At 52.7% G+C, this 20,122-nt stretch overlaps 1 protein-coding gene across 2 annotated transcripts in view; it reads right to left on the minus strand.

Moving 5' to 3' along the window:
• The window catches only part of ITGAE (integrin subunit alpha E), a 65,245-nt gene that overhangs the window by 14,670 nt on the left and 30,453 nt on the right, over positions 1–20,122 (minus strand). For both annotated transcript variants that reach the window (XM_047757532.1, XM_047757533.1), the window contains 13 exons: positions 19,884–20,019; positions 19,195–19,337; positions 18,693–18,833; positions 17,835–18,071; positions 16,414–16,544; positions 14,965–15,095; positions 13,291–13,454; positions 11,752–11,880; positions 9,202–9,275; positions 5,061–5,193; positions 1,853–1,951; positions 1,309–1,388; positions 10–87 (listed from right to left, as the gene is read on the minus strand). In XM_047757532.1, the coding sequence (XP_047613488.1) occupies positions 10–87; positions 1,309–1,388; positions 1,853–1,951; positions 5,061–5,193; positions 9,202–9,275; positions 11,752–11,880; positions 13,291–13,454; positions 14,965–15,095; positions 16,414–16,544; positions 17,835–18,071; positions 18,693–18,833; positions 19,195–19,337; positions 19,884–20,019 (1,676 nt within the window). The remainder of the gene's footprint in view (positions 1–9; positions 88–1,308; positions 1,389–1,852; positions 1,952–5,060; positions 5,194–9,201; positions 9,276–11,751; positions 11,881–13,290; positions 13,455–14,964; positions 15,096–16,413; positions 16,545–17,834; positions 18,072–18,692; positions 18,834–19,194; positions 19,338–19,883; positions 20,020–20,122) is intronic.

Here is a 20,122-nt window from a genome sequence, read left to right on the forward strand (position 1 = left end):
AGTACCTACTTGGGAAGAACCGCAATGAAGGCATGCTTGAACCAAAGGCTGTGGGTCTTACTGACCGAAGACCGATTTTCATTGTAACTAGAAAGAAGAAGGTCAGTTATTGCACATCTGCTTTGTGCAGCTGGTTGCTCTTACCTTGGCTTCCCAGGATCACTGGGGGTCAGATAAGAAAGGACTCTTGGGGAAGTTCCCGTTGTAGCTCAGCGGTAATGAACCCGATTAGTATCCATGAGGATGCAGGTTCGATCCATGGCCTCGATCAGTGGGTTAAGAATCCAGCGTTGCCCTGAGCTTTGGTGTAGGTCACAGATGGAGCTTGGATCTCTAGTTTCCGTGGCTGTGGCACAGGCCAGCAACTGCAGCTCCAACATGACCCCTAGCCTGGGAACTTCCATATGCCGCAGGTAGGGCCCTAAAAACAACAACAAAAAAAGACTCTTGGAGATAAGCAACTGGAGTGCAAAAGACGCACTAGAAGATCATACTTGGAGAAACAGTGATTTTAAGAGGGTTTCTCAACCCTGACATTTTGGGCCAGATAAGTCTGTGTGGGAGGCTGTCTGGTATATTGTAGGATATTTAGCAAAATCCCAGGCATCTACCTACTAGATGCCAATAGCATCCCCCAAGTTATCCCAATTAAAAATGTCTTCAGGCATTGCCCCTCTGGGCAGAATCACCCCCATTTGGGAACTCCCAACATCATACCCCACCATACCCCAAACCTAGAGCTTTTGCAGATGACAGGGCTTCTCTGAAGTTAAATCCATCAGAGTTAGAGCCCCTGTTCAGGGCTCATTCTATCAGACTATAGTATGGTTTTACTTTGTGTGTCAATGAAAGAACATTTTAAGTATCTTTGATAACAAGAAGCAAAAGCCAGGTCGCTGCAAGGACACAGGTGCCTCCTCTGGCCTCACTGAGGTTGCCCTTCTTCCTGGGTAGTGAGGGAGCCATGGCTTTTTTTTTTTTTTTTTTTTGTCTTCTTGCATTTTCTATGGCCGCTCCCTCAGCATATGGAGGTTCCCAGGCTAGGGGTTGAATCGGAGCTGTTGCTGCCGGCCTACGCCAGAGCCACAGTAACGCAGGATCCGAGCCACATCTGTGACCCACATCACAGCTCACGGCAACACTGGATCCTCAACCCACTGAGCAAGGCCAGGGATCGAACCTGAAACCTCATGGTTCCTAGTCGGATTTGTTAACCACTGAGCCACGACGGGAGCTCCGGGAGCCATGGCTCTTATGTATGCACGTGGGAGGTAGTCTGGGTCTCCCTGTGACCCAGGCATTACTCACTTGGTGATGCTGACACTGATATTGGCTGTCCTATTTGGAAAGGCACTCTCTTCCAGCTGCCAGACTAATGAAAACATTGCCTATTAAAAAAAAAAAAAAAGTCACTCGATTCCCCTTTCTGCCACTCACAACCCAAACTGCTTCCTACTAACTAAACAGGCAGACTTCCTACTCCTCACGTGTTTGTAGCACAACATGCTTCGAGGTCCGTTATTCCACGTGAGCCTCACACTGTCAGGATGGAGTGAGCAGGGCAGGCAGCATTATTGCCCCTTTACCGCTGAGGAAACCACTTCAGAGACACCCCACAGCACAGAGCTCCTCAGTGGCCGATCGGGGCCTCACCTCAGTGCGGGGCTGAGGCTCCTTCCACACCACCCCCAGCTTAACCCCCTCCCCACCGCTCCCCGTTACAGCCCTGCTGTGGGTGGACGGTACATAAAGGGAAGCATGGAGACTGCAGCCGAGAGTCTAATGAGACAGGGAAGAAGAAGACCCCACCCCCAGGCTGGTGAGAAGAGTCAACCAATCAAAACAGACTCACAGATGACCTTTTGAGTATGGGGTGACCAATCGCGCAGTTCATGACCAGGACAGTAGCCTCTGGCTTAGGGTCATCACACTGAATGTTCGGAGAAGGAGGCTGTTAACACAAGACATTGTTTTCAGTCTTTTTTTGTTTTGTTGTCTTTTTAGGGCCACACATATGGCATATGGAGGTTCTGGGGTAGGGGTCGAATTGGAGCTACAGCTGCTAGCCTACACCACAGCTCATGGCAATGCTGGATCCCTAACCCACGGAGTGAGGCCAGGGATGGAACCAGAAACCTCATGGTAACTAGTAGGATTCATTTCCTCTGTGCCAAAATGGGAGCTCCAAAAAAGACACCTGTTTTAAATTTTTTATTTTATGGCCACACCCACAGCACATGGAAGTTCCCAGGCCAGGGATTGAATCGGAGCTGCAGCTGTGGCAATGCCGGGACAGGTTTTGAACCTGTGCCTCCTTAGCAACCCGAGCCACAGCAGTCAGATTCCTAACCCACTGTGCCACAACAGGAACTCCCAAAAAACACTGTTTTTTTGTTTGTTTGTCTTGGTCTTATTGTCTTTTTAGGGCCACATCCACGCATATGGAGGTTCCCAGGCTGGGGTCCAATGGGAGCTACAGCTGCCATCTGGCACCACAACCACAACAACGCCAGATCCGAGCCACGTCTGCGACCTACGCCACAGCTCACGGCAATGCCAGATCCTTAACTCACTGAGCAAGGCCAGGGATCAAATCCACAACCTCATGGTTTCTAGTCGGATTCATTAACCACTGAGCCACGATGGGAACTCCTGAAGACATTGTTTTTAAAAAGCAAATAATGGAGATGTTTCCTCACAGTAATTCAACAAGCCAGACACCCTGCCAGGAGCTGGGGACACAAATAAATCAGACTTTGTCCTCGTCTGCCTCAAAGCCAGGCAGAAGGGCTCTCATACTGGATGGGCTGAGGAATTTACTTGCAAGGCCTCAGGAGGGGTTGGTTCTGTGGGAGCGGTACAGAGAAAAGCAGCAGAGAAAGATGAAGTCCCGCCCGGACGGATCTTCACGTCTTCCTGGGGAAGGAGACCTTGGGACCAGCACTTGGATCAATGCGACTTTCACGTGCCGCGATGGGCTGCGAGGCCAGCATGAGCTCAAGCACTGGCTTTTTCAGCCATGGTGCCTCCGCTGGACCACTGAATGCAGGAAACAATTTGAGTGACTACTGTTTTCTAAATTCTCCAAGGATGGTGCATCTAGTTCCATTCTAGGTGCTTAGGAGACCCTGATATTCTTTTCACGTAATGGGTGCTGTCTGAGCCCAAAGAGCCTCAGACCACCAGGGACAAGCCCGTAGTGTGACAAAGCCGGGTTTGTGGACTCACTGCAATGAGGAAACCCGCACGATGGTGGATCTCACCAAACAGTGAAAAAGATAGTTATTCAAGGAGTTTGGGAAAAGATGGGGTCCAGAGGAAACGGAAACAAAGCAGTGTCTTGATAGGCTCAGTACGAAGCAGGGCTGTGTGTTAAAGGGCCACTCAGCACCAGGTCTGGACTGCAGGCACCCAGTTCCTTGGAGACTAAGTTAAAGTGAATGTGAAAAGTTGTGTCCGGGAGTTTCCACTGTGGCACAAAGGGATCAATGGTGTCTTGGGAACACTGGGACATGGGTTCAATCCCTGGCCTGGCACAGTGGGTTAGGGATCCGGCATTGCCGCAGCTGCAGCTTAAGCTGAAACTGTGGCCCAGATCTGATCCTGGGCCTGGGAACTCCATATGGCACGGGGTGGCCAAAAAAAAAAACAGAAAGAAAGAAAAGAAAAAAGAAAAAAAAAAAGTAGTGTCCAGAAAAACTTTATCTGAAGTTCTGGGCCTCCGATGGAAATTGAGACTGCTTCTCTTGGTCACAGTGGCTTAGATTCTCCAGGCAAGAGTAAGATGATTTCATAATTATAGATATGACTGCAAACAGCAAAGTTTCTGCCTGGCTGTGATTTCAGAGAACACAATTTCTTAATGTTACAATACTTTATAGCTGCAGGGGGTCATTGGGAGAAACACTACTTCCTAGTATCTTGCAACTGGCTTTGAGTCTGCTCCCAGGCTGATAAAAGGCCAGGCCAACTTTTGCTTTCCAGTACAAGCTAATTTAGTAGAGATTATTTCCCTCTCAGAACCCTTGTTAAGGAGTTCCCTTCATGGCTCAGTGGTTAACAAACCCAACTAGGATCTATGAGGATGCAAGTTTGATCCATGGGCCTCGCTCAGTGGGTTAAGGATCCTGCAGTACTGTGAGCTGTGGTATAGGTTGCAGACTCAGCTTGGATCCCAGGTTGCTGTGGCTGTGGTGTAGACTGGCAGCTACAGCTCCTATTGGACCCCTAGCCTAGGAACCTCCATACACCATGGCTGTGGCCCTAAAATGGCATTAAAAAAAAAAAAGAGGATTTCCTGTCGTGGCTCAGTGGTTAATGAATCTGACTAGGAACCATGAAGTTGTGGGTTCGACCCCTGGCCTCACTCAGTGGGTTAAGGATCCAGCATTGCCGTTGCCGTGAGCTTTGGTGTAGGTTGCAGATGCAGCTCGGATCCCGAGTTGCTGTGGCTGTGGCGTAGACTGGCAGCTACAGATCCGATTAGACCCCTAGCCTGGGAGCCTCCATATGCCATGGGAGTGGCCCAAGAAATGGCAAAAAGACAAAAAAAAAAAAAAAAAGAACCCTGGTTAAGAAAGACTGCAGGCAGAAGGAATGATGGGGCAGCAAAATAATACCACTGAAGCAGGTTTTTAAAGCTCACACCCGAGGCATATAGAGGTTCCCAGGCTAGGGGTCCAATCAGACACAGCCACAGCAACAGCAACCCCAGATCCAAGCTGCATCTGCGACCTACACCACAGCTCATGGCAATGCCGGATCCCAACCCACTGAGCAAGGCCAGGGATCGAACCTGCAACCTCATGGTTTCTAGTCAGATTCGTTAACCACTGCGCCACGACGGGAACACCCCATTGAAGGTTTTTTGAGGCAGAGAATGACATGATTGGATTCACGGCATAGAGTTGGGTTGGAGGGGATTTGTCTAGTAAATAACCAGGTATTGCATGAGCCAGGATGAGGCTGGAGGCAGAGGTAGGAGGTTGCCATAACAAAGCATGTGTGCAGGAGAGAAAAGCCATGAGGCAGCATGATTGCAAAACTGCTGTCACAGTTACCTTTTGTATCCTCTTAAACTGTAGGTTTCTGGGGTAATTCAAAGCCATGCTTGTCATGTAGGAATCCTCCCCAGAGTTAGTCAGGCTGATGTTCATGGTCAGCTCCTTCGTGAGACCCACCACCAGCACCCGCCTGCACAGGGTAGGCAAACAGATAACTGCTACTTACCAGTCTATTGAATCTCGAAAACCTTAGTGCAATACAGCAGCGCCTTCTTAACCAACTCCTTAGATAAACTGCCTAAAGGATGCATTTAGCCTAGATTTTCCTCTCCACAACAGAAGCAAACCCCTGGACTGCCGTACCCACCACAGTGCTGTGTGACATGACCATTTATTTAGCACAAAATGCTTTACACACTCAGTGAATCCTTGTAAAACCCTATGAAATAGTATGTTTACTCTCCATTCTATAAAGAAGGAACAGAAGCCCAGGGAGGCTAACTAACTTGCCCGAGGTCTAACAGCCTTAAAAGGGACCTGGGAGGACTCCTCTTTCTACCAGCAACTCAACTGTGACGCTTGGCACACTTCGTCCATGTCATACATATTGATGGAGGACCCTGTGCCAGACAGGCTGCTCAACAAGGAGAGACAGCACACGGGAGACAGACGCTGCCCTTGCCTCTGGTCAAGGTTGCCTCTTGATCTCAACCTTCCCACCCACAAAAGCATCCCAGCCCATCCAATATAGAGGCTGTGGTTGGAGTTCCCGTAGTGGTGCAGTGGTTAACGAATCTGACTAGAAACCATGAGGTTGCGGGTTCGATCCCTGGCCTTGCTCAGTGGGTTAAGGATCCGGCGTGGCCATAAGCTGTGGTGTAGGTCGAAGACGCGGCTCGGATCCCAAGTTGCTGTGGCTCTGGCATAGGCCGGTGGCTACAGCTCCGATTCAACCCCTAGTCTGGGAACCTCCATATGCTGTGGGAGAGACCCTAGAAAAGGCAAAAAAAAAAAGACCAAAAATAAATAAATAAATAAATAAAGGTTGTGGTTTAGAAGTTCCCTGGTGGTGCAGCAGGTTAAGGGTCCAGCATTGTCACTGCTGTGGCTCAAGTCACTGCTCTCTCGCAGATCCAATCCCTGGCCCGGGAACTTCTGCCAGCCTTGGGCGAGGCCAGAAATAAATAAATAAATAAATAAAACATCTGTTCAGCCTGGAGAAGAGAAGACTTGGGGACATGTGCGGGCACTTCCTTCAATCGCTGGAGAACAGAACCACTCCTAGCAATTGACACCTACTGGGAAACATTTTAACAATACAGAGAAAACTTTCTAAAAAGTCCAAAAGGTTCAAAAATAGAATGGGCAAGAGTTCCTGTCGTGGCTCAGTGGTTAATGAATATGACTAGAAACCATGAGATTGTGGGTGCAATCCCTGGCCTTGCTCAGTGGGTTAAGGATCCGGCATTGCCATGAGCTGTGGTGTAGGTTGCAGACGAGGCTTAGATCTGGCATTGCTGTGTCTGTGGTGTTGACTGGCGGCTACAGCTCCAATTAGACCCATAGCCTGGGAACCTCCATATGCTGCAGGAGCATCCCTAGAAAAGGCAAAAAGACCAAAAAAAAAAAAAAAAATGGGCAGCTCTGGGGAGTAATGTGACATGTGTTTTGTTGTGTTTTTTTTTTTTTTTTTTCATACTTGCAGCCTGCAGAAGTTCCTGGGCCAGGGATTGAACTCTCGGCAGAGCAGTGACCCAAGCCACTGCAGTGACAATGCTGGGTCCTTAACCCACTAAGCCACCAGGGAACTCCATGTGTTGTTCTTTTTATCACAGCGGAGAAGAGGACAGACTGATTGGAGGGCGAGAAGGGGCAGAGACAGAGCCTCGTGGGGACCGATCTGGGGACGACAGGTGCCTGAGGTGGACACTAGAAGTGGGAATGGGGCAAGGGGAGAAACCAGAGGTGATGAGTCTGTACTTGCAAGCAGAACAAAAGGAGAGCGTTTTTGTGTCCTGAGTTTTATGTCCTGAGTTTCGAGCTTGGATGACCCAGTGGCGCTAATCGTGAGGGAGAGAACACCGGAAGGCCAGGGAGCAGAAGTTGACCAGACAGGGTCAGTCCGGGGCACGATGAGAGGTGCGCCCAGAGGATAAGAAGGCAGAGATGTTGAAACATCAGTTGGGTATCCTGTTCTAGAGCCCAGGAGAGGGATCCGAGAGTCATGGGAATATTTACCAGGGATTCTTAACCTGAGGGCCAGAGACAGCTTCAGAGGGCCCCGAATGCAAACACTCAGGGATGCACATGTGATCTCCTAGGGAGAAGGGTCTGTAGTTTCCCTTAGATTCTCTAGGAGATGCATGTCCACAAAGAGGTCAAAACCATTGAGACATTTGGATGCTGAGGATGAGGTGCAATGCTTTTGAAAAAAGAGACTGCTTGCTGTGTACACTAGGGGGTGATATAGAGCCACTGTCTCACAGTCTATTTCACAAGGACTTGGCTGGGGTTGGGGGGGGAGGGGGGCATGTTCTCGGCTATACATTACTCCCTGATAGAAACAAGTGTCTGCTCCTTAGGCTGGATTCCAAAACACTCAAAAGTCAGTAACTGGATCCTTAGTGAATGAGGGGGCATCGCTAATACATCCGCATCTGAAACACAAGTCCTGCAAATGTCTGTGAGGGCTTACCAGGACCCAGAGAACAGTATTCCTCCCCAGAGACGCCAACTCTGGCCAACGGACCATCCGGGCCATGTCACACACCCAGCACAAGGAGCCAGGGAGGGCATTTTAAGACCACCACACACTCAAAACCGAACGCATGATCTCTTCCTCCCCGCCCTGCCTTCCAAAACCATGCTTCCAAAAAGCTCCCCCAGTTCTGTTCTTGGGCATCACCATCATTCTAGAATTCAGTGTGGTCCGAGAGAAGGTTGGCAGGAACAGAAATGATCCGTATCTGTGCCATTTGGTATCACTAGGCACGTGAGGGCACTGAGCACACGAAACGTGCCTCGTCCAATGAAGAAACTAATTTTTTTTTAAATGTTAATTCGTTTGAATTACAATAGCTAAGCGTGACCAATGGATATTGTATCAGCTCCACTGTGGACACTCTGGCTGAAACCTCGAAAGACTTCTTGGATCCCTCTCTTTCTCTCACTTCCCACATCCAACCTGCCATCCAATCCTGGGGACTCTAATTTCAAACCATAACCACCTTCTTTGCTCCCGTCCTGGCCCAAGTCACATCACTTCTCACCTGGGTCATTATCTGCCTGCTTCCACCTTTGCCCCTACAGTCTGTTCTCAATGCAGCAGCAAGAAGGATCCCGTTCGAGTGCATGGCCATGGCCTTCCTTCGCCTTCCCAGCTCCCCGGGAAAGCCCATGCGGAGAGGGAGAAGACGCAACCGCCTCTCCTCCCCGCCTCATTCTACTGCAACCACACCGGTGTCCCGGCTCGTCCGCCCTGCTCCAGGCTCCCAGCTTGGGGCCTGTGAAGATGCTCCTCCTTCCGACACACACCCAGTTCATTCTGGGTCCTCCTCTCCACGAGATGTCCCCTTCTCCATGAGCCCTTTCCTGACCACTCTGTTTAAAACTGCAACCCCACCTCCAGCCAGCACTCCCTCCCACTTTCCCTGCTGTATTTTTCTTCATAGTACATCTCACCAACCTAAGACTGACTTACATACGATCTTCTCCCCCTAAAAGCACCAGAGGGCCAGGTTTTTTTGTCTGTGTTGTTCACGGATGTATCTCTAGCTCCTGGAATGCTGGGCACAGAGGAGATGCTCCCTAAAAATGTCATGAATTAAGTGATTTGCTCAAGAGGTGAGCCAGGGAAGAGGTTACCGCTGAGGTGGCCCTAGGAGCCAGAGACACAGGGTTATGAAAATCGCGCTGCCCAGGAGGTCAAGAGACTGGGTGCACGGCCATCCAGTGACCACGTGACCTCGCGCAGGCCCTCGGTTGTGTCTTCTCCCTCATCTCTAAGGTGGGAATACAAGCCTCTGTCTTGCCGCCCCCACGGGGCAGCTGACTAAGCAATGAGACAATACATGCAAAGCCCTTTGCGGGCCATGAGGAGGAGGAGGAAGTGAGCAATCGGTCCTGGTGAGGGGTTCGCCCAGGTAAGCCTGCAGGAGGAAGTTAACTGCAGAACGTGTGACGACTGGATTCCACTCACTGAGAGAGGGTGGTGTCCAACTGCAGCTCGGCGATGCAAAACAGCTTATTCTTGCAGGCCTTCTCGTAGGGCAGCTGCAACCAGACAGAGAGCGGCAGGATCAGCCCAGGGACCCGCCATCCCCATAGCCTTGCCTCGTGACCTTCTCCTTAGGACATGCCTGTGCCTCCTTTGGGTAGAGGCGCCCAGGCGGAGGTTGGGTCCACTTGGCCGAGAGAGCCGTGACTGTGACAGTCCTTGATCTGTCAGGGATGAGGTGTGCTTGGCATCAGGCCTCTGGCCAAGGTCAAAAATGGAGTGACCTTTGTGAAATGATACCAATGCCTGTCACTTTCATATGAAGCTGACTAAGCAGCATCACGACAACGTCACTACTTTGAACATTTCAGGGAGGAAAACCCATGCGAAGAAAAGCTTCCTTAGTCCTTTTAAACAGAGGCAGGAACAGCAGGGGCACAAACGGGGGACACCGAACCAAATATTGTCAAGGTCCCCCCATCCCATCATGTCCTCTGCCCCCATGGCTCATCTTCTCTGTAGGTTAAATATTCCCCTTGCAATCTTGCTGACACCAAAACAACCTCATTCAGAAAGTCACACTGGATCCAAAAGGCCCAGGTGAGGTTGAAAAGCTCTGGCTCAGGTTGAAAAATCGAATTTTCTAAAGGATCTGCTCTATTTTTTTTATTATGAAAGAAACACAGCCAGCTCTCAACCTGGGGAATCTCTGCATTTATCTTCCCAGCAGCCAGAGACCACCTATGACCATATGCCAGGACTGTTTCTGTGACCTGCAGCTAGAGTAGGAGCCCAGGGAGCCCAGGGCTAGAAAGGAAACCTGCTTCCTGGGGAAAGGAGATGCAATTTGCAGAAGTCAGAGCTTGGAGCTCTGTCCAACTGGGCCAACCAACAATTTAGGGCAGGGCTTTTCATTTATTTTTTTCTTTTTAGGGTCATACCCTCTCCGCATATGCAAGTTCCCAGAGAAGGGGTCAAATTGGAACTGCAGCTGCCGGCCTACATCACAGCCACAGCAATGCAGGATCCGAGCTGCAGCTTGCGGCAATGCCAGATCCTTAACCCACTGAGCAAGACCAGGGATGAAATCCACGTCCTCATGGATATTAGTCAGGGTCTTAACCCACTGAGCCACAGAGGGAACTCCTTGTTCTTCCGCTCTTTCCTGAATCATCTAACTTACCATTAATACCAAAGTTTAAAAAATTATTGAGAAAATAAATGTACCCTGGGAGTTCCTGTCATGGCTCAGTGGTTAACGAATCTGATTAGGAACCATGAGGTTATGGGTTCGATCCCTGGCCTCACTCAGTGGGTTAAGGATCCAGTGTTGCCGTGAGCTGTGGCGTAGGTTGCAGACGCAGCTCGGATCCCGCATTGCTGTGGCTCTGGCGTAGGCCGGCGGCTACAGTTCCAATCAGATCCCTAGCCTGGAACCTTCATATGCCGCGGGAGCAGCCCTAGAAATGGCAAAAAAGAAAAAAGAAAAAGAAAAGAAATGTGCTCTTATACATTTAAAATACCGGCACTTGCCTAAAACATTAAGGTAAGAATCTTCGTTCCTGGGGAACCCGATTCTCCCTCTTCCTGGGCAGGTGAGCAGTGGAAACGGTCACTCTGATTACGCTGTCCTCATTTCTATTTGCTACTTGTGATTGAGACATCGGCTATTAACCAAAACTGGAGCTAAAGGCTTATATAACTGAATTAACATAGAGCACTTCTGTGCAAATATCGGACAGTTGTGAGTGTCCTATGATTACCTAGAATATACTTCTGCTGCCTGCAGCTTTTCTGTGCCAGCATGAACTACTTTGGGCTTCTTTTCATTTGGGGAGGTTCAGTTCATTCCAACTAACTGTAACGACTACTTTTCAGTGCTCGTGTCATCACTTCTTTGATCCTGCTGGTTTCTCCATACCCCGTAGGACTCTCTAAATGAATATGACAGACCACCCCGGTGGGGGGGGGGGCGGGGAGAGGAGGGCCTGAGTGGGAACAGAATCTCCTTAGATATCACAGAATCCGCAAGTTTGACTGTTTATTTCCCCAACTGATTTCTTATTGTTATGAGATATTTCTTGTGACACTACCCCCCTGCCAGGGTGCAGGTCTGGTGGGTCCTTTAGCCTGAAGGCCTGGGCAGGACCCGGGCAGGCAGGGGAGCCAAAGGCCGTGCTCTCTGCAGCACAGGGCAGGTGGGCTCCAGTCCAGTCCCCAGGAAGACCCCCCACCACACTGTTATCAGAGACCCTCGCCAAGTCGGGCCACGTACTCATGTGCTTCATCGAGAATGCAGCAGGCACTTTTTGTGATGATAGAAGAACTAGCCTTGGGGATGGTCTGGAGACCTGCGTTACCCACCCGTGAGGTCCTGGGCAAATTAACTCCATCTCAGCAACGCTATAGCTCCAACTATACAGCATGGGCCCAAATGCTGTCTGGAGACCCTTCCCACTTAACATCCTTTGCAGATAGGGAAGGCTTTTTGGGGGGATGGCTCCCAGAAGAGTCTGGGCTTCGCGGAGTCACCTGGAAGTAGGCGGAGGGCTCAGAGTGGACGTCCAGGACAGGCTGGGGATGGTCCGTCCGGCCCTCGGGGGTCTGGAGTTGGTAGCTGACCTTGACAATGATGCTAGAGAAGCAGTCCTCCTGACAGAGCTGCAGAGTCGCCAGGGAATTCAGGGGCGGAGTTGATGTGGGGAGAAAACGACGGGGAGAACACTTTTAACTTCGACGTCGTCGCAATAAGAAACAAGGAAGCTGGGGAGCCAAGAGTCCCAAGCCTCTTCCAAATACGCCAGGCTGAAGGGACACTTCCTTCAACCAAGCCACCAACAGCACTGGGAAAAATCTCCCTTGATCTGCCATGGCCTCAGGCTTCCTAACGCCTTACTGTTCCCATCCCTCCCGCAGAGGGATTTCGGCCATCAGAAGTTAAAAACAAGCTCAGACTTTATTCAGAGGACGACTGGGAGCCATGAAAGGCAAGCATCAGTCACATCTGTATTTACAAAGATCTTTTTTGGGAGTTCCCATTGTGGCGCAGGGGAAACGAATCCGACTAGGAACCATGAGGTTGCTGGCCTTGCTCAGTGGGTTAAGGATCCAGCGTTGCTGTGAGCTGTGGTGTAGGTCGAAGACACGGCTCGGATCTGGTGTTGCTGTGGCTCTGGCGTAGGCCGGCTGTAGCTCCGATTGGACCCCTGGCCTGGGAACCTCCATGTGCTGCAGCAGCGGCCCAAGAAATGGCAAAAAAAAAAAAAAAAAAAAAAAAAGACAAAAAACTGAAGACAAGGAGATGGCCCAGGATGCTGCCTGCTGTTTTCTGCCATTCTTTTGTTTATTGAGCCTTTCTGCCAGGCAGCAGCTTTGAACACCCGAGAGTAGGTGAGCATGATTCCCGGGTAGAAAAGACAGTGATGCTTGTATTTAAGGAAGCCACAGACTTGCTGGAAAGTCACTCTTAATCCAGTTAACAATCAGAACAGATGTGTAGTCAGAAGCATAATTTGTGATTTCTTGGGGAGGTCCCTGGTGGCCTCAGGGCTAAGGATCCACCATGCAGAAGTTCCCAGGCCAGGGATCAAACCTGTACCAGGACCTGAGCCACAGCAGTGACAAGCTAGATCCTTAACCCACTGAGCCACCAGGGAGTTCAATCTTGTTCAGTTTTTCTGGGTCCGACTTTCATAAGGGCCCTCTGGTTTTGACTCGTGTTATACACCCAGGTGAGGTGTAATGGGTCTACCTCACTGGGAGGCACCCTTGTTATTCCCAATTTATTACCAGGAAAAACGTCAGCAAAGAAAGCATTTCCCTTTTCACCCAGCTTCTAGGAAGCTCGGAGATTTACTTGGTGTTCAGTGTCAGAAGGTCTCTTTAATTTGGATTTCTGCACCATAACTCCCATCCGCCAGACTACCATGTGGTTCTGGATCTATTACGATTATTTCAGTTGCCTGCTTCGTGGCGGGGGGTGGGGGGTATGTGTGCTTCATTGCATGCCCCTCAGTTCTCTTCCCAACAACACAGACCCCTCTGGAGCCTCTCGGAAACCCCTCCACTTACCTGCTTCTCTGTGGGAAGGAGCAGGAAGGGCTCGCAGAGTTGGGGCCCAGCACCCCACTTCCTCAGGGAGCTCTGACACTGCCTCTCGTCTGAACACTGCATCCTTTTCCTCTGCTTCATCGCATCCACGTCCAACGTGAAGTTCAGAGAGGTCTCTCTGAGGCCTGGGAGTGAAGAGAGATCTTGCGGATGGTGCTGGGATAGGCAAGCCCCAGACAGGGGGCCTTCCTGCGAGCCCCTCTGGAGGGGTGTCGCCTTCCCTGAGTTTCTTCTTCATTTCAAAAGTCCTTTTCTCATGTCTTCTGGCACCTGGCTAGGGTCCCTCAGTGCCCCCACCCCAGACCTGGAGCCACGCATCCTCAAAGGAGAGTCAGTCTTCCCAGGGGAAAGGGGGGGCTTAGGGAGGAGGCTGGGCTTGAGGTGGGGGTAACGAGGAGGAGAAAAAAGTCAAGGAATGGAGAGAGAAACCATAGAGTAAAACCTGAGAGCAGAGCTGGAAGCACCTTGTAAATAACTGGGGCCAATTCCCTCACTGTGAAGAGAAACCAGCGCCCAGAGAGTGAAAGACACCTGTCCAATGTCACACAGCCACTTACTAGCGGCTGTTCCGACTCTGTGGCCTGAACCTTGCAGCCTAGAACTGACAGGTCTGTCCTTTCCTACGCTCAGATTCGATCAGGGACTCCTGCGGTAAAGCCCTCCCAGCCCACCCCCACGGCGAGAGCACTTTCTGACCTGCAGGAAGCAGAGAGATTGATTGGGATGAGTCCTGAGAGACGAAACCTGGGGCCCTGGTGCTGAAGGACTGTTCTGGAGGGGACCTCTTGGGTCGGCAGTAAGTACCTGGGCTGTGGAAGCCATGCCCACCCTCTGCCTTCTGGAAAATGTCCCAAACACTGCCAGGTAAGGGGATGGGAAGAGAGGCCAGACCTCCAGCAGGTGATCCAATCTCACCTGGGACCCGGGCCAGGGAGGAGGGGAGGGGAGAAGATGTGACCCGGAGAGCAAGAGGAAGGGCACCTCTCAGGAGCCCCCCGCCCCGGACACATACAAGCGCGTGGAGATAGCAGATGGAGACGGAGAAATGAGTGCCTTTTCCTGACGCTTCTTTCAGAAACCCAACCCTTCAACCCGAGCAAGGGATCTAATGCCCCTTTTCCCAACAGGGTCAGACAGACCCCTTCAGAGTGACTTTAACAGAGGGTCACCCTTTTCTGGGGGGGTTTCCATTAAGCACAACCTGAGGTCAAAGGAGTAAAAATCTAATAGAGGAATTTAAAAAAAAACAAAAAAGGAGTTCCCATTGTGGTGCAGCAGAAACAAATTCAACAAGAAACCATGAGGTTGCGGGTTCAATCCCTGGCCTCGCTCAGTGGGTTAAGGATCCAGCGTTGCCATGAGTTGTGGTGTCGGTCACAGATGCAGCTTGGATCTGGCGTTGCTGTGGCTGTGGCGTAGGCTGGTGGCAACAGCTCCGATTCGACCCCTAGCCTGGGAACCTCCATCTGCCATGGGTGCGGCCCTATAAAGACAAAAAGACAAAAAAATAATAATAATAATAGAGGAATTTCATTTCATAATACCCACCCCCATCCAGCCCTCTTTCCCTGCCCCCCACTAAAGCCAACAGTGAACGCCCACCACACTGGACGGGCCAGCCAGGTTGCTTGTTACCTGACTCAGCAACTGTGGTCCCAGACCTGCGTTCAAAACACAAATGCACTTTCACGCCGCCATGGAAGCCAATGGGCAGTGCCTCAGGGATGAAGGTCATGGACACCTTCAGACGAACCACAGGTCTTGCACTAAACGAGACAGCAAAGACGACCGTGAGAAGGGACCACGGGACGTCCGGATCAATGCTTGGCTCGTTCATTCATTGGATGAATATTTATCAACCATCTTTCATATGCCAAGTGCTGGTTGTTCTGAGCCTTCAGGATACGACAGGGCAAGAGACAAGGCCTGCCCTCGTGGAAGACAGACAACAAGCAAATAAACAAAAAGCAACAGGAAACTACTATGTACAGGTCACACTATGTACAGGCTATGATAAAAATAAAGTAAGATTAGGTAACAGAGACTGGGGGCTCCTTAGGTGGGTGGCTTCACAAATGAAGAGACTTAAATTGAGATCTGTTAACGAGAAGATCTAGGGCAACTGCATTCCAGGCAGAAGGCACGGCTTGTACGAAGGGCCTGTGGTAGGAATGAGCTCAGTTTGTCTGAAGAGCAAGAAGGTCAGCATACCCAGGGCACAGTTCGTGGGACCGAGGGGAGTCACAGAGGTGGGGAGGCAGGGGTCTGCAGGGCCAGGCCCTGGTAGGGAATTTGGATTTTACTCTAAGTGGGAGCCGTTGAGGGGTTTAAGCAGAAGAGGGAAGGGATCTCTCCGGCTGCTGGGTGGACAAGGGAGCCCAGGGAGGGGAAGCGGGGAAGGACACCACGGCAGCGGTCCAGGCGAGAGGTGACGATCGCTCTCAGGAGGTGTTCTGGAGGCAGAGCCAATAAAGTTTTGTTGTGGGGTGGCAGGGGAAGGACAAAGAGGAATCCAGGAGGACCTGGGTTTTCATCCCGAACAAATGGCACGCTTGGCTGAGATAGAAAACCCAGGGAGGGGCGAGGCGGGGAGGGAATGGGGGGTGGGAGTAAGAGGCCATTTTTCGACATGTTAACTTTGCGATGCCTCTGAGCGACAGCCAAGAGGGGTGTTGAGTAAACAGCCGAGTCACAGGGCAGAGAGGTGCTCTGTGGGCTTATTTATAGCCATGGAGCTTAGCGTTGGAGCACAGAAGCTCTGAAATCAATAGCAGTAATAATAGCAGCCATCACTCGCACTGCGCTAAATACTTTGCATAGATTTTCTCCGTCCTCTTAACTCTGTGAGGTAAGTGCATTGTTATTCCCATTTAGAGATGAGAGAATTGGGACTTTGAAATCAATAGCCTGCCCAAGGGCACCCCAGTACGGGCAAGCTGAAGTCCAAACCCAGATGGGCAGACCCTGGAGCAGGTGCTCTTAACCACTGCACTTCCCCCCTCCCGTCCATGCCTGGGGTCCTCAGGAGGTCATTTAGGGCAGGGCAACCGGTGAAGCTGCCCAGACGCCCAGGCAGACCCCTACCGGAGCACAGCCGCCCGGCCCAGAGCACCCACGGTGATGTCAGCAAGGCCGTCCCCACTGAAATCTAAGCCACCGTCCACGGACATGCCGAAGTAGTGGAGTCCTGGGGCCACCGCCGAGGCTCTGATCCTCTGTGGAGGGAGAAACACAAGGTGTCAGGGAGGGAAAGGGCTTCCCTTTGGTTTTATTCAATCGGCAGACTGGCCTTGGTCCCCGCTCCAGGGAGTCCTCCACCGAGGATCCGGAAAGAGAAGGCCAACAGTCTCACGGGGGAGGTGGTATCTGAATGGAGGCTTGAAGGGAGGGGAGGCTTGACTGGGAGACGGAGGAGAGCAGAGTCATCTGAGAAAACAGCCGAGGGCCAGGGCAGCTGGAACAGGGGGCACAGGGTGCAAGGAGGCTGGCTATGGGGCTGGGGTGTGGGGGCATGGCTGTCTAATTAGAATTACATTTCAGAGAGGCCACTGAAATTGCAGGATGGAAATGGCGAGGAGGCGGGAGCCAGGGGGTGGTGGGGGAGGTCGGGATGGAGAGGAGGAGCTGGACTGGGGAGGCGGGGAGCGGACAGGCTGAGCTGGGTATCTGGGGTTATCCCGGGTTTCTGCTGTGAGGGGTGGAGGGATGGGGCCCAGAGAAGCAGCAGGTCTGGGGGCAGAGGATGCTTTTGGCTGGGCATTCTGAGAGTGAGATGCTGGAGGCTGTGCAGGTGAGGTGTTCGGGAGCTGCTGGACACACAGGACCCAAGCTTGGAAAGAAACAGCAGCTGGAGGTAGGAAAAAGTGCCCATCAAAGACGTAGTGTGGGGAGTTCCCGTCATGGCTCAGTGTTTTAACAAATCTGACTGGAACCATGAGGTTTCGGGTTCGATCCCAGGCCTCGCTCAGTGGGTTAAGGATCCGGCGTTGCCGTGAGCTAAGGTGTAGGTTGCAGATGTGGCTCAGATCTCGAGTTGCTGTGGCTGTGGCGTAGGCCAGAGGCTACAGCTCCAATTGGACCCCTAGCCCGGGAACCTCCATATGCCATAGGTGCAGCCCTAGAAAAGACAAAAAAAAAAAAGACATAGTGTGGAGGTTGGCAATGCAGGGGAATGAGATTCAGGCATGGAGGGGTTGGGTGGGGACGGAAGCCAGAGGAGGGACAGAAAGAGAGGAAAGCAAATCTGAAGCAGGTCCGTGGTCAGCAATGCCAATGAAGGAGGGAAAGCCAGGTCGGGAAAGTAGGAGGATGCTGCCACGACCTCTAGCCCCGTTGCAAGGGTCTGGGATGAGACCCTCCGGGTGACTTCTGCCCTTCACTGGACACTCTCAACCCCCCGGGACCCGCCTGGCATGTAGGACTGGAGCTGACTTGGGTATCAGGCCATCCTATCTGGGGAAGGTCGGGGTCCCAGAGGAGAGGCAGGAGAGAGCCCTGCAGGTCACCTGTGGCTGGTGAGTAGAGAGGTCAACCAGCTGGTTGGTGGAGTGTCCATTGTAGATGTACACGCTGCCAAAGCCTGCGCCATCGTCGGCCCCAAAGTCCTCCAGGGGGGCCCCGATGGCCACATCTGTGAGCTTATCCTGACTGATATCCCCCACCGTTGCCATGGCAAAGCCAAATCGGGCATAAGGTAACCTGGAGTGCCCACTGAGCGTGCGTGCCAAGGTGAAGGAACCATCCTGTAAAGCAGAGAGGCAGCTCAGCCCTCCAGACAGGGATGCAGGCTGCCCACCCAGCAGCCCACCACCCCACCACCCCAGGAGACATGCCCCTGGGCTCGTTGATCCCGATGCTCCAGTAGGAGGTCTTGAGGCTCAGAAAAGGCAAGAGACCTTCCCGAGGCTACACAGCGAGCGAGGGGTGAAGAAGGCAGGGTTCTCCTGCCTTGCAGTCCAGGACGCAGAGCTGCACCCCTCTGCTCCCCCAGTTAGGGGACTGGCCTGGCCATCAGGAGGCCTGGCTCCACCACACCCTTGCTCTGTAAACTGGAGCACGTCTCACCATCACTGAGCCTCAGCTTCCTCATCTATACAAGGGGAGTGACAGCTACCTCTCACCCTTACTGTGAGAAACAAGTGGGGTGACAGACAAAGTGTGCTTTGCCAACTGGGCAGCTGTATGGGATGATGGGGTGGGGAACGTGAGAGGAGAGCGGGCGCCCCACCTGGCCCCCATCTACCCTGAGCTCCCCATCACCACCCTCTGGTTCAAGGCAGGGTCAGGGCACTCCCCTCCGTCACCTGGACCCCAGGCTGAGCCCCACAGCCTCAGCCAACGTGCAAAGACGTAGATTCTCCCACCTGGTGGTTCACACGGTACACAGAGACTCTGCCCTCCTCTCCTTGAATGTGGTGAAACGGAGCTGCCACCAGCAAGAGGTCCGTGATCCCATCCATGTCCACGTCCACAGGGCACAGCTCGGAGCCGAAATAGGACCCCATCTACAGCCCCGGGGGGAACGCAGGTCACAGGGAGTTCTGGGGAGTCCCCCACCCCCCGCCACGGGACCCCGCAGCATGGCTAGACCTCTGCTCTTGCTCTTCCTGGACCACCACATTTGCGGTGTCCAGATCAACGCGTGGGCCAGAATAACACAGGGGATTGGGTGACGAGCCTGACCCCCCCTCAGTGGGGCAGAGCAGCTGGCGATCAGACACGCAGAGCAGGAGCAGAGGCTGAGCCCTGCCTGAGATCAGCCCAGGCTGCGTCCCCAACGCACTGTGTGCCCTCGAGCCTGTGCCTTTCCCTCTGGGGCCTCCAGATCCTCCATCTATAAGAACAGGGGGTACCTCCAGCAGGTACCTGCTCGCCCTCCAGCACCAGAGCGAAGTCCGTCTCTCTGCCCTCCTTCTGGAGCTCAAACACAGCCCCCCGCTGCTTGTGCCGCGGAGCCCCCGCCACAAAAGAGAGGCCACAGGTCTTGTGCAGCACGGCCACCGAGTAACCTGAGGGGGGGTTGTAATCAGGCGCTCCCACTGGGCCTCTCCTTGGGCCCCCTGCTCTCCAGCCAGGCCCTCAAGGTGGCCTGGGCAGGGAGGCAAGATTGGAAAGACCATCTCATCCTTGTCAACTTCACCCGCAATGGCTCCCGCTTGTCCATGTGGCTGGTCACACACACATGCCCCACAGATGTGACAGACACGCATTCGAGCTTCACTCAAAATGCACTCCGCACACATTCGCCACCCACGTGCGTCACCCACGTGGTACGTCAAGTCCAAGGAGGGGGTGAAGGGTCACCCACCACTATTATTAACGGAGAGGCCCCACCTCCCTAGGTAGCTGCCCTGGGCATCAGTGCCAAGCAGGCCCTGTCACCATCCAGGAGGCCCTAATTCTCAGTCTTGGGGTCCTTACCCGGGGCCCAGCCCTCAGTCCACAGACCAAGGCCCTACCCAACTAGCCTTGGTATCCCTGTCCAGGCCTCACCCCTCCACCAAGAGTTCCCAAGCACCGCCCTCACCCAGGTAGCCCCCAGGCCCTGCCCTCACCCAGGTAGCTGTACTGCGCGCCCCTGGCGTCCTCCACCGTCTGGTTCAGGAAGCGGCCCCGGCGGCTGTGTGTGTCATAGAGCAGCACGCCCCCTGACCAGTCAAAGGCCCCGACGGCGCCGAGTAGCACCTGCCCCTGCAGGGGACGAGGGTTGGTGACCGACCGTCTGAGCGAGAGGGACCCAGGGCCAGCCACGGTGGCCGCAGATCGACCAGCCAGTACAGTGAACCCTGTGGGC

This window comes from Phacochoerus africanus, chromosome 14, assembly GCF_016906955.1.
Source record: "Phacochoerus africanus isolate WHEZ1 chromosome 14, ROS_Pafr_v1, whole genome shotgun sequence".
NCBI classification, from domain to species: domain Eukaryota; kingdom Metazoa; phylum Chordata; class Mammalia; order Artiodactyla; family Suidae; genus Phacochoerus; species Phacochoerus africanus.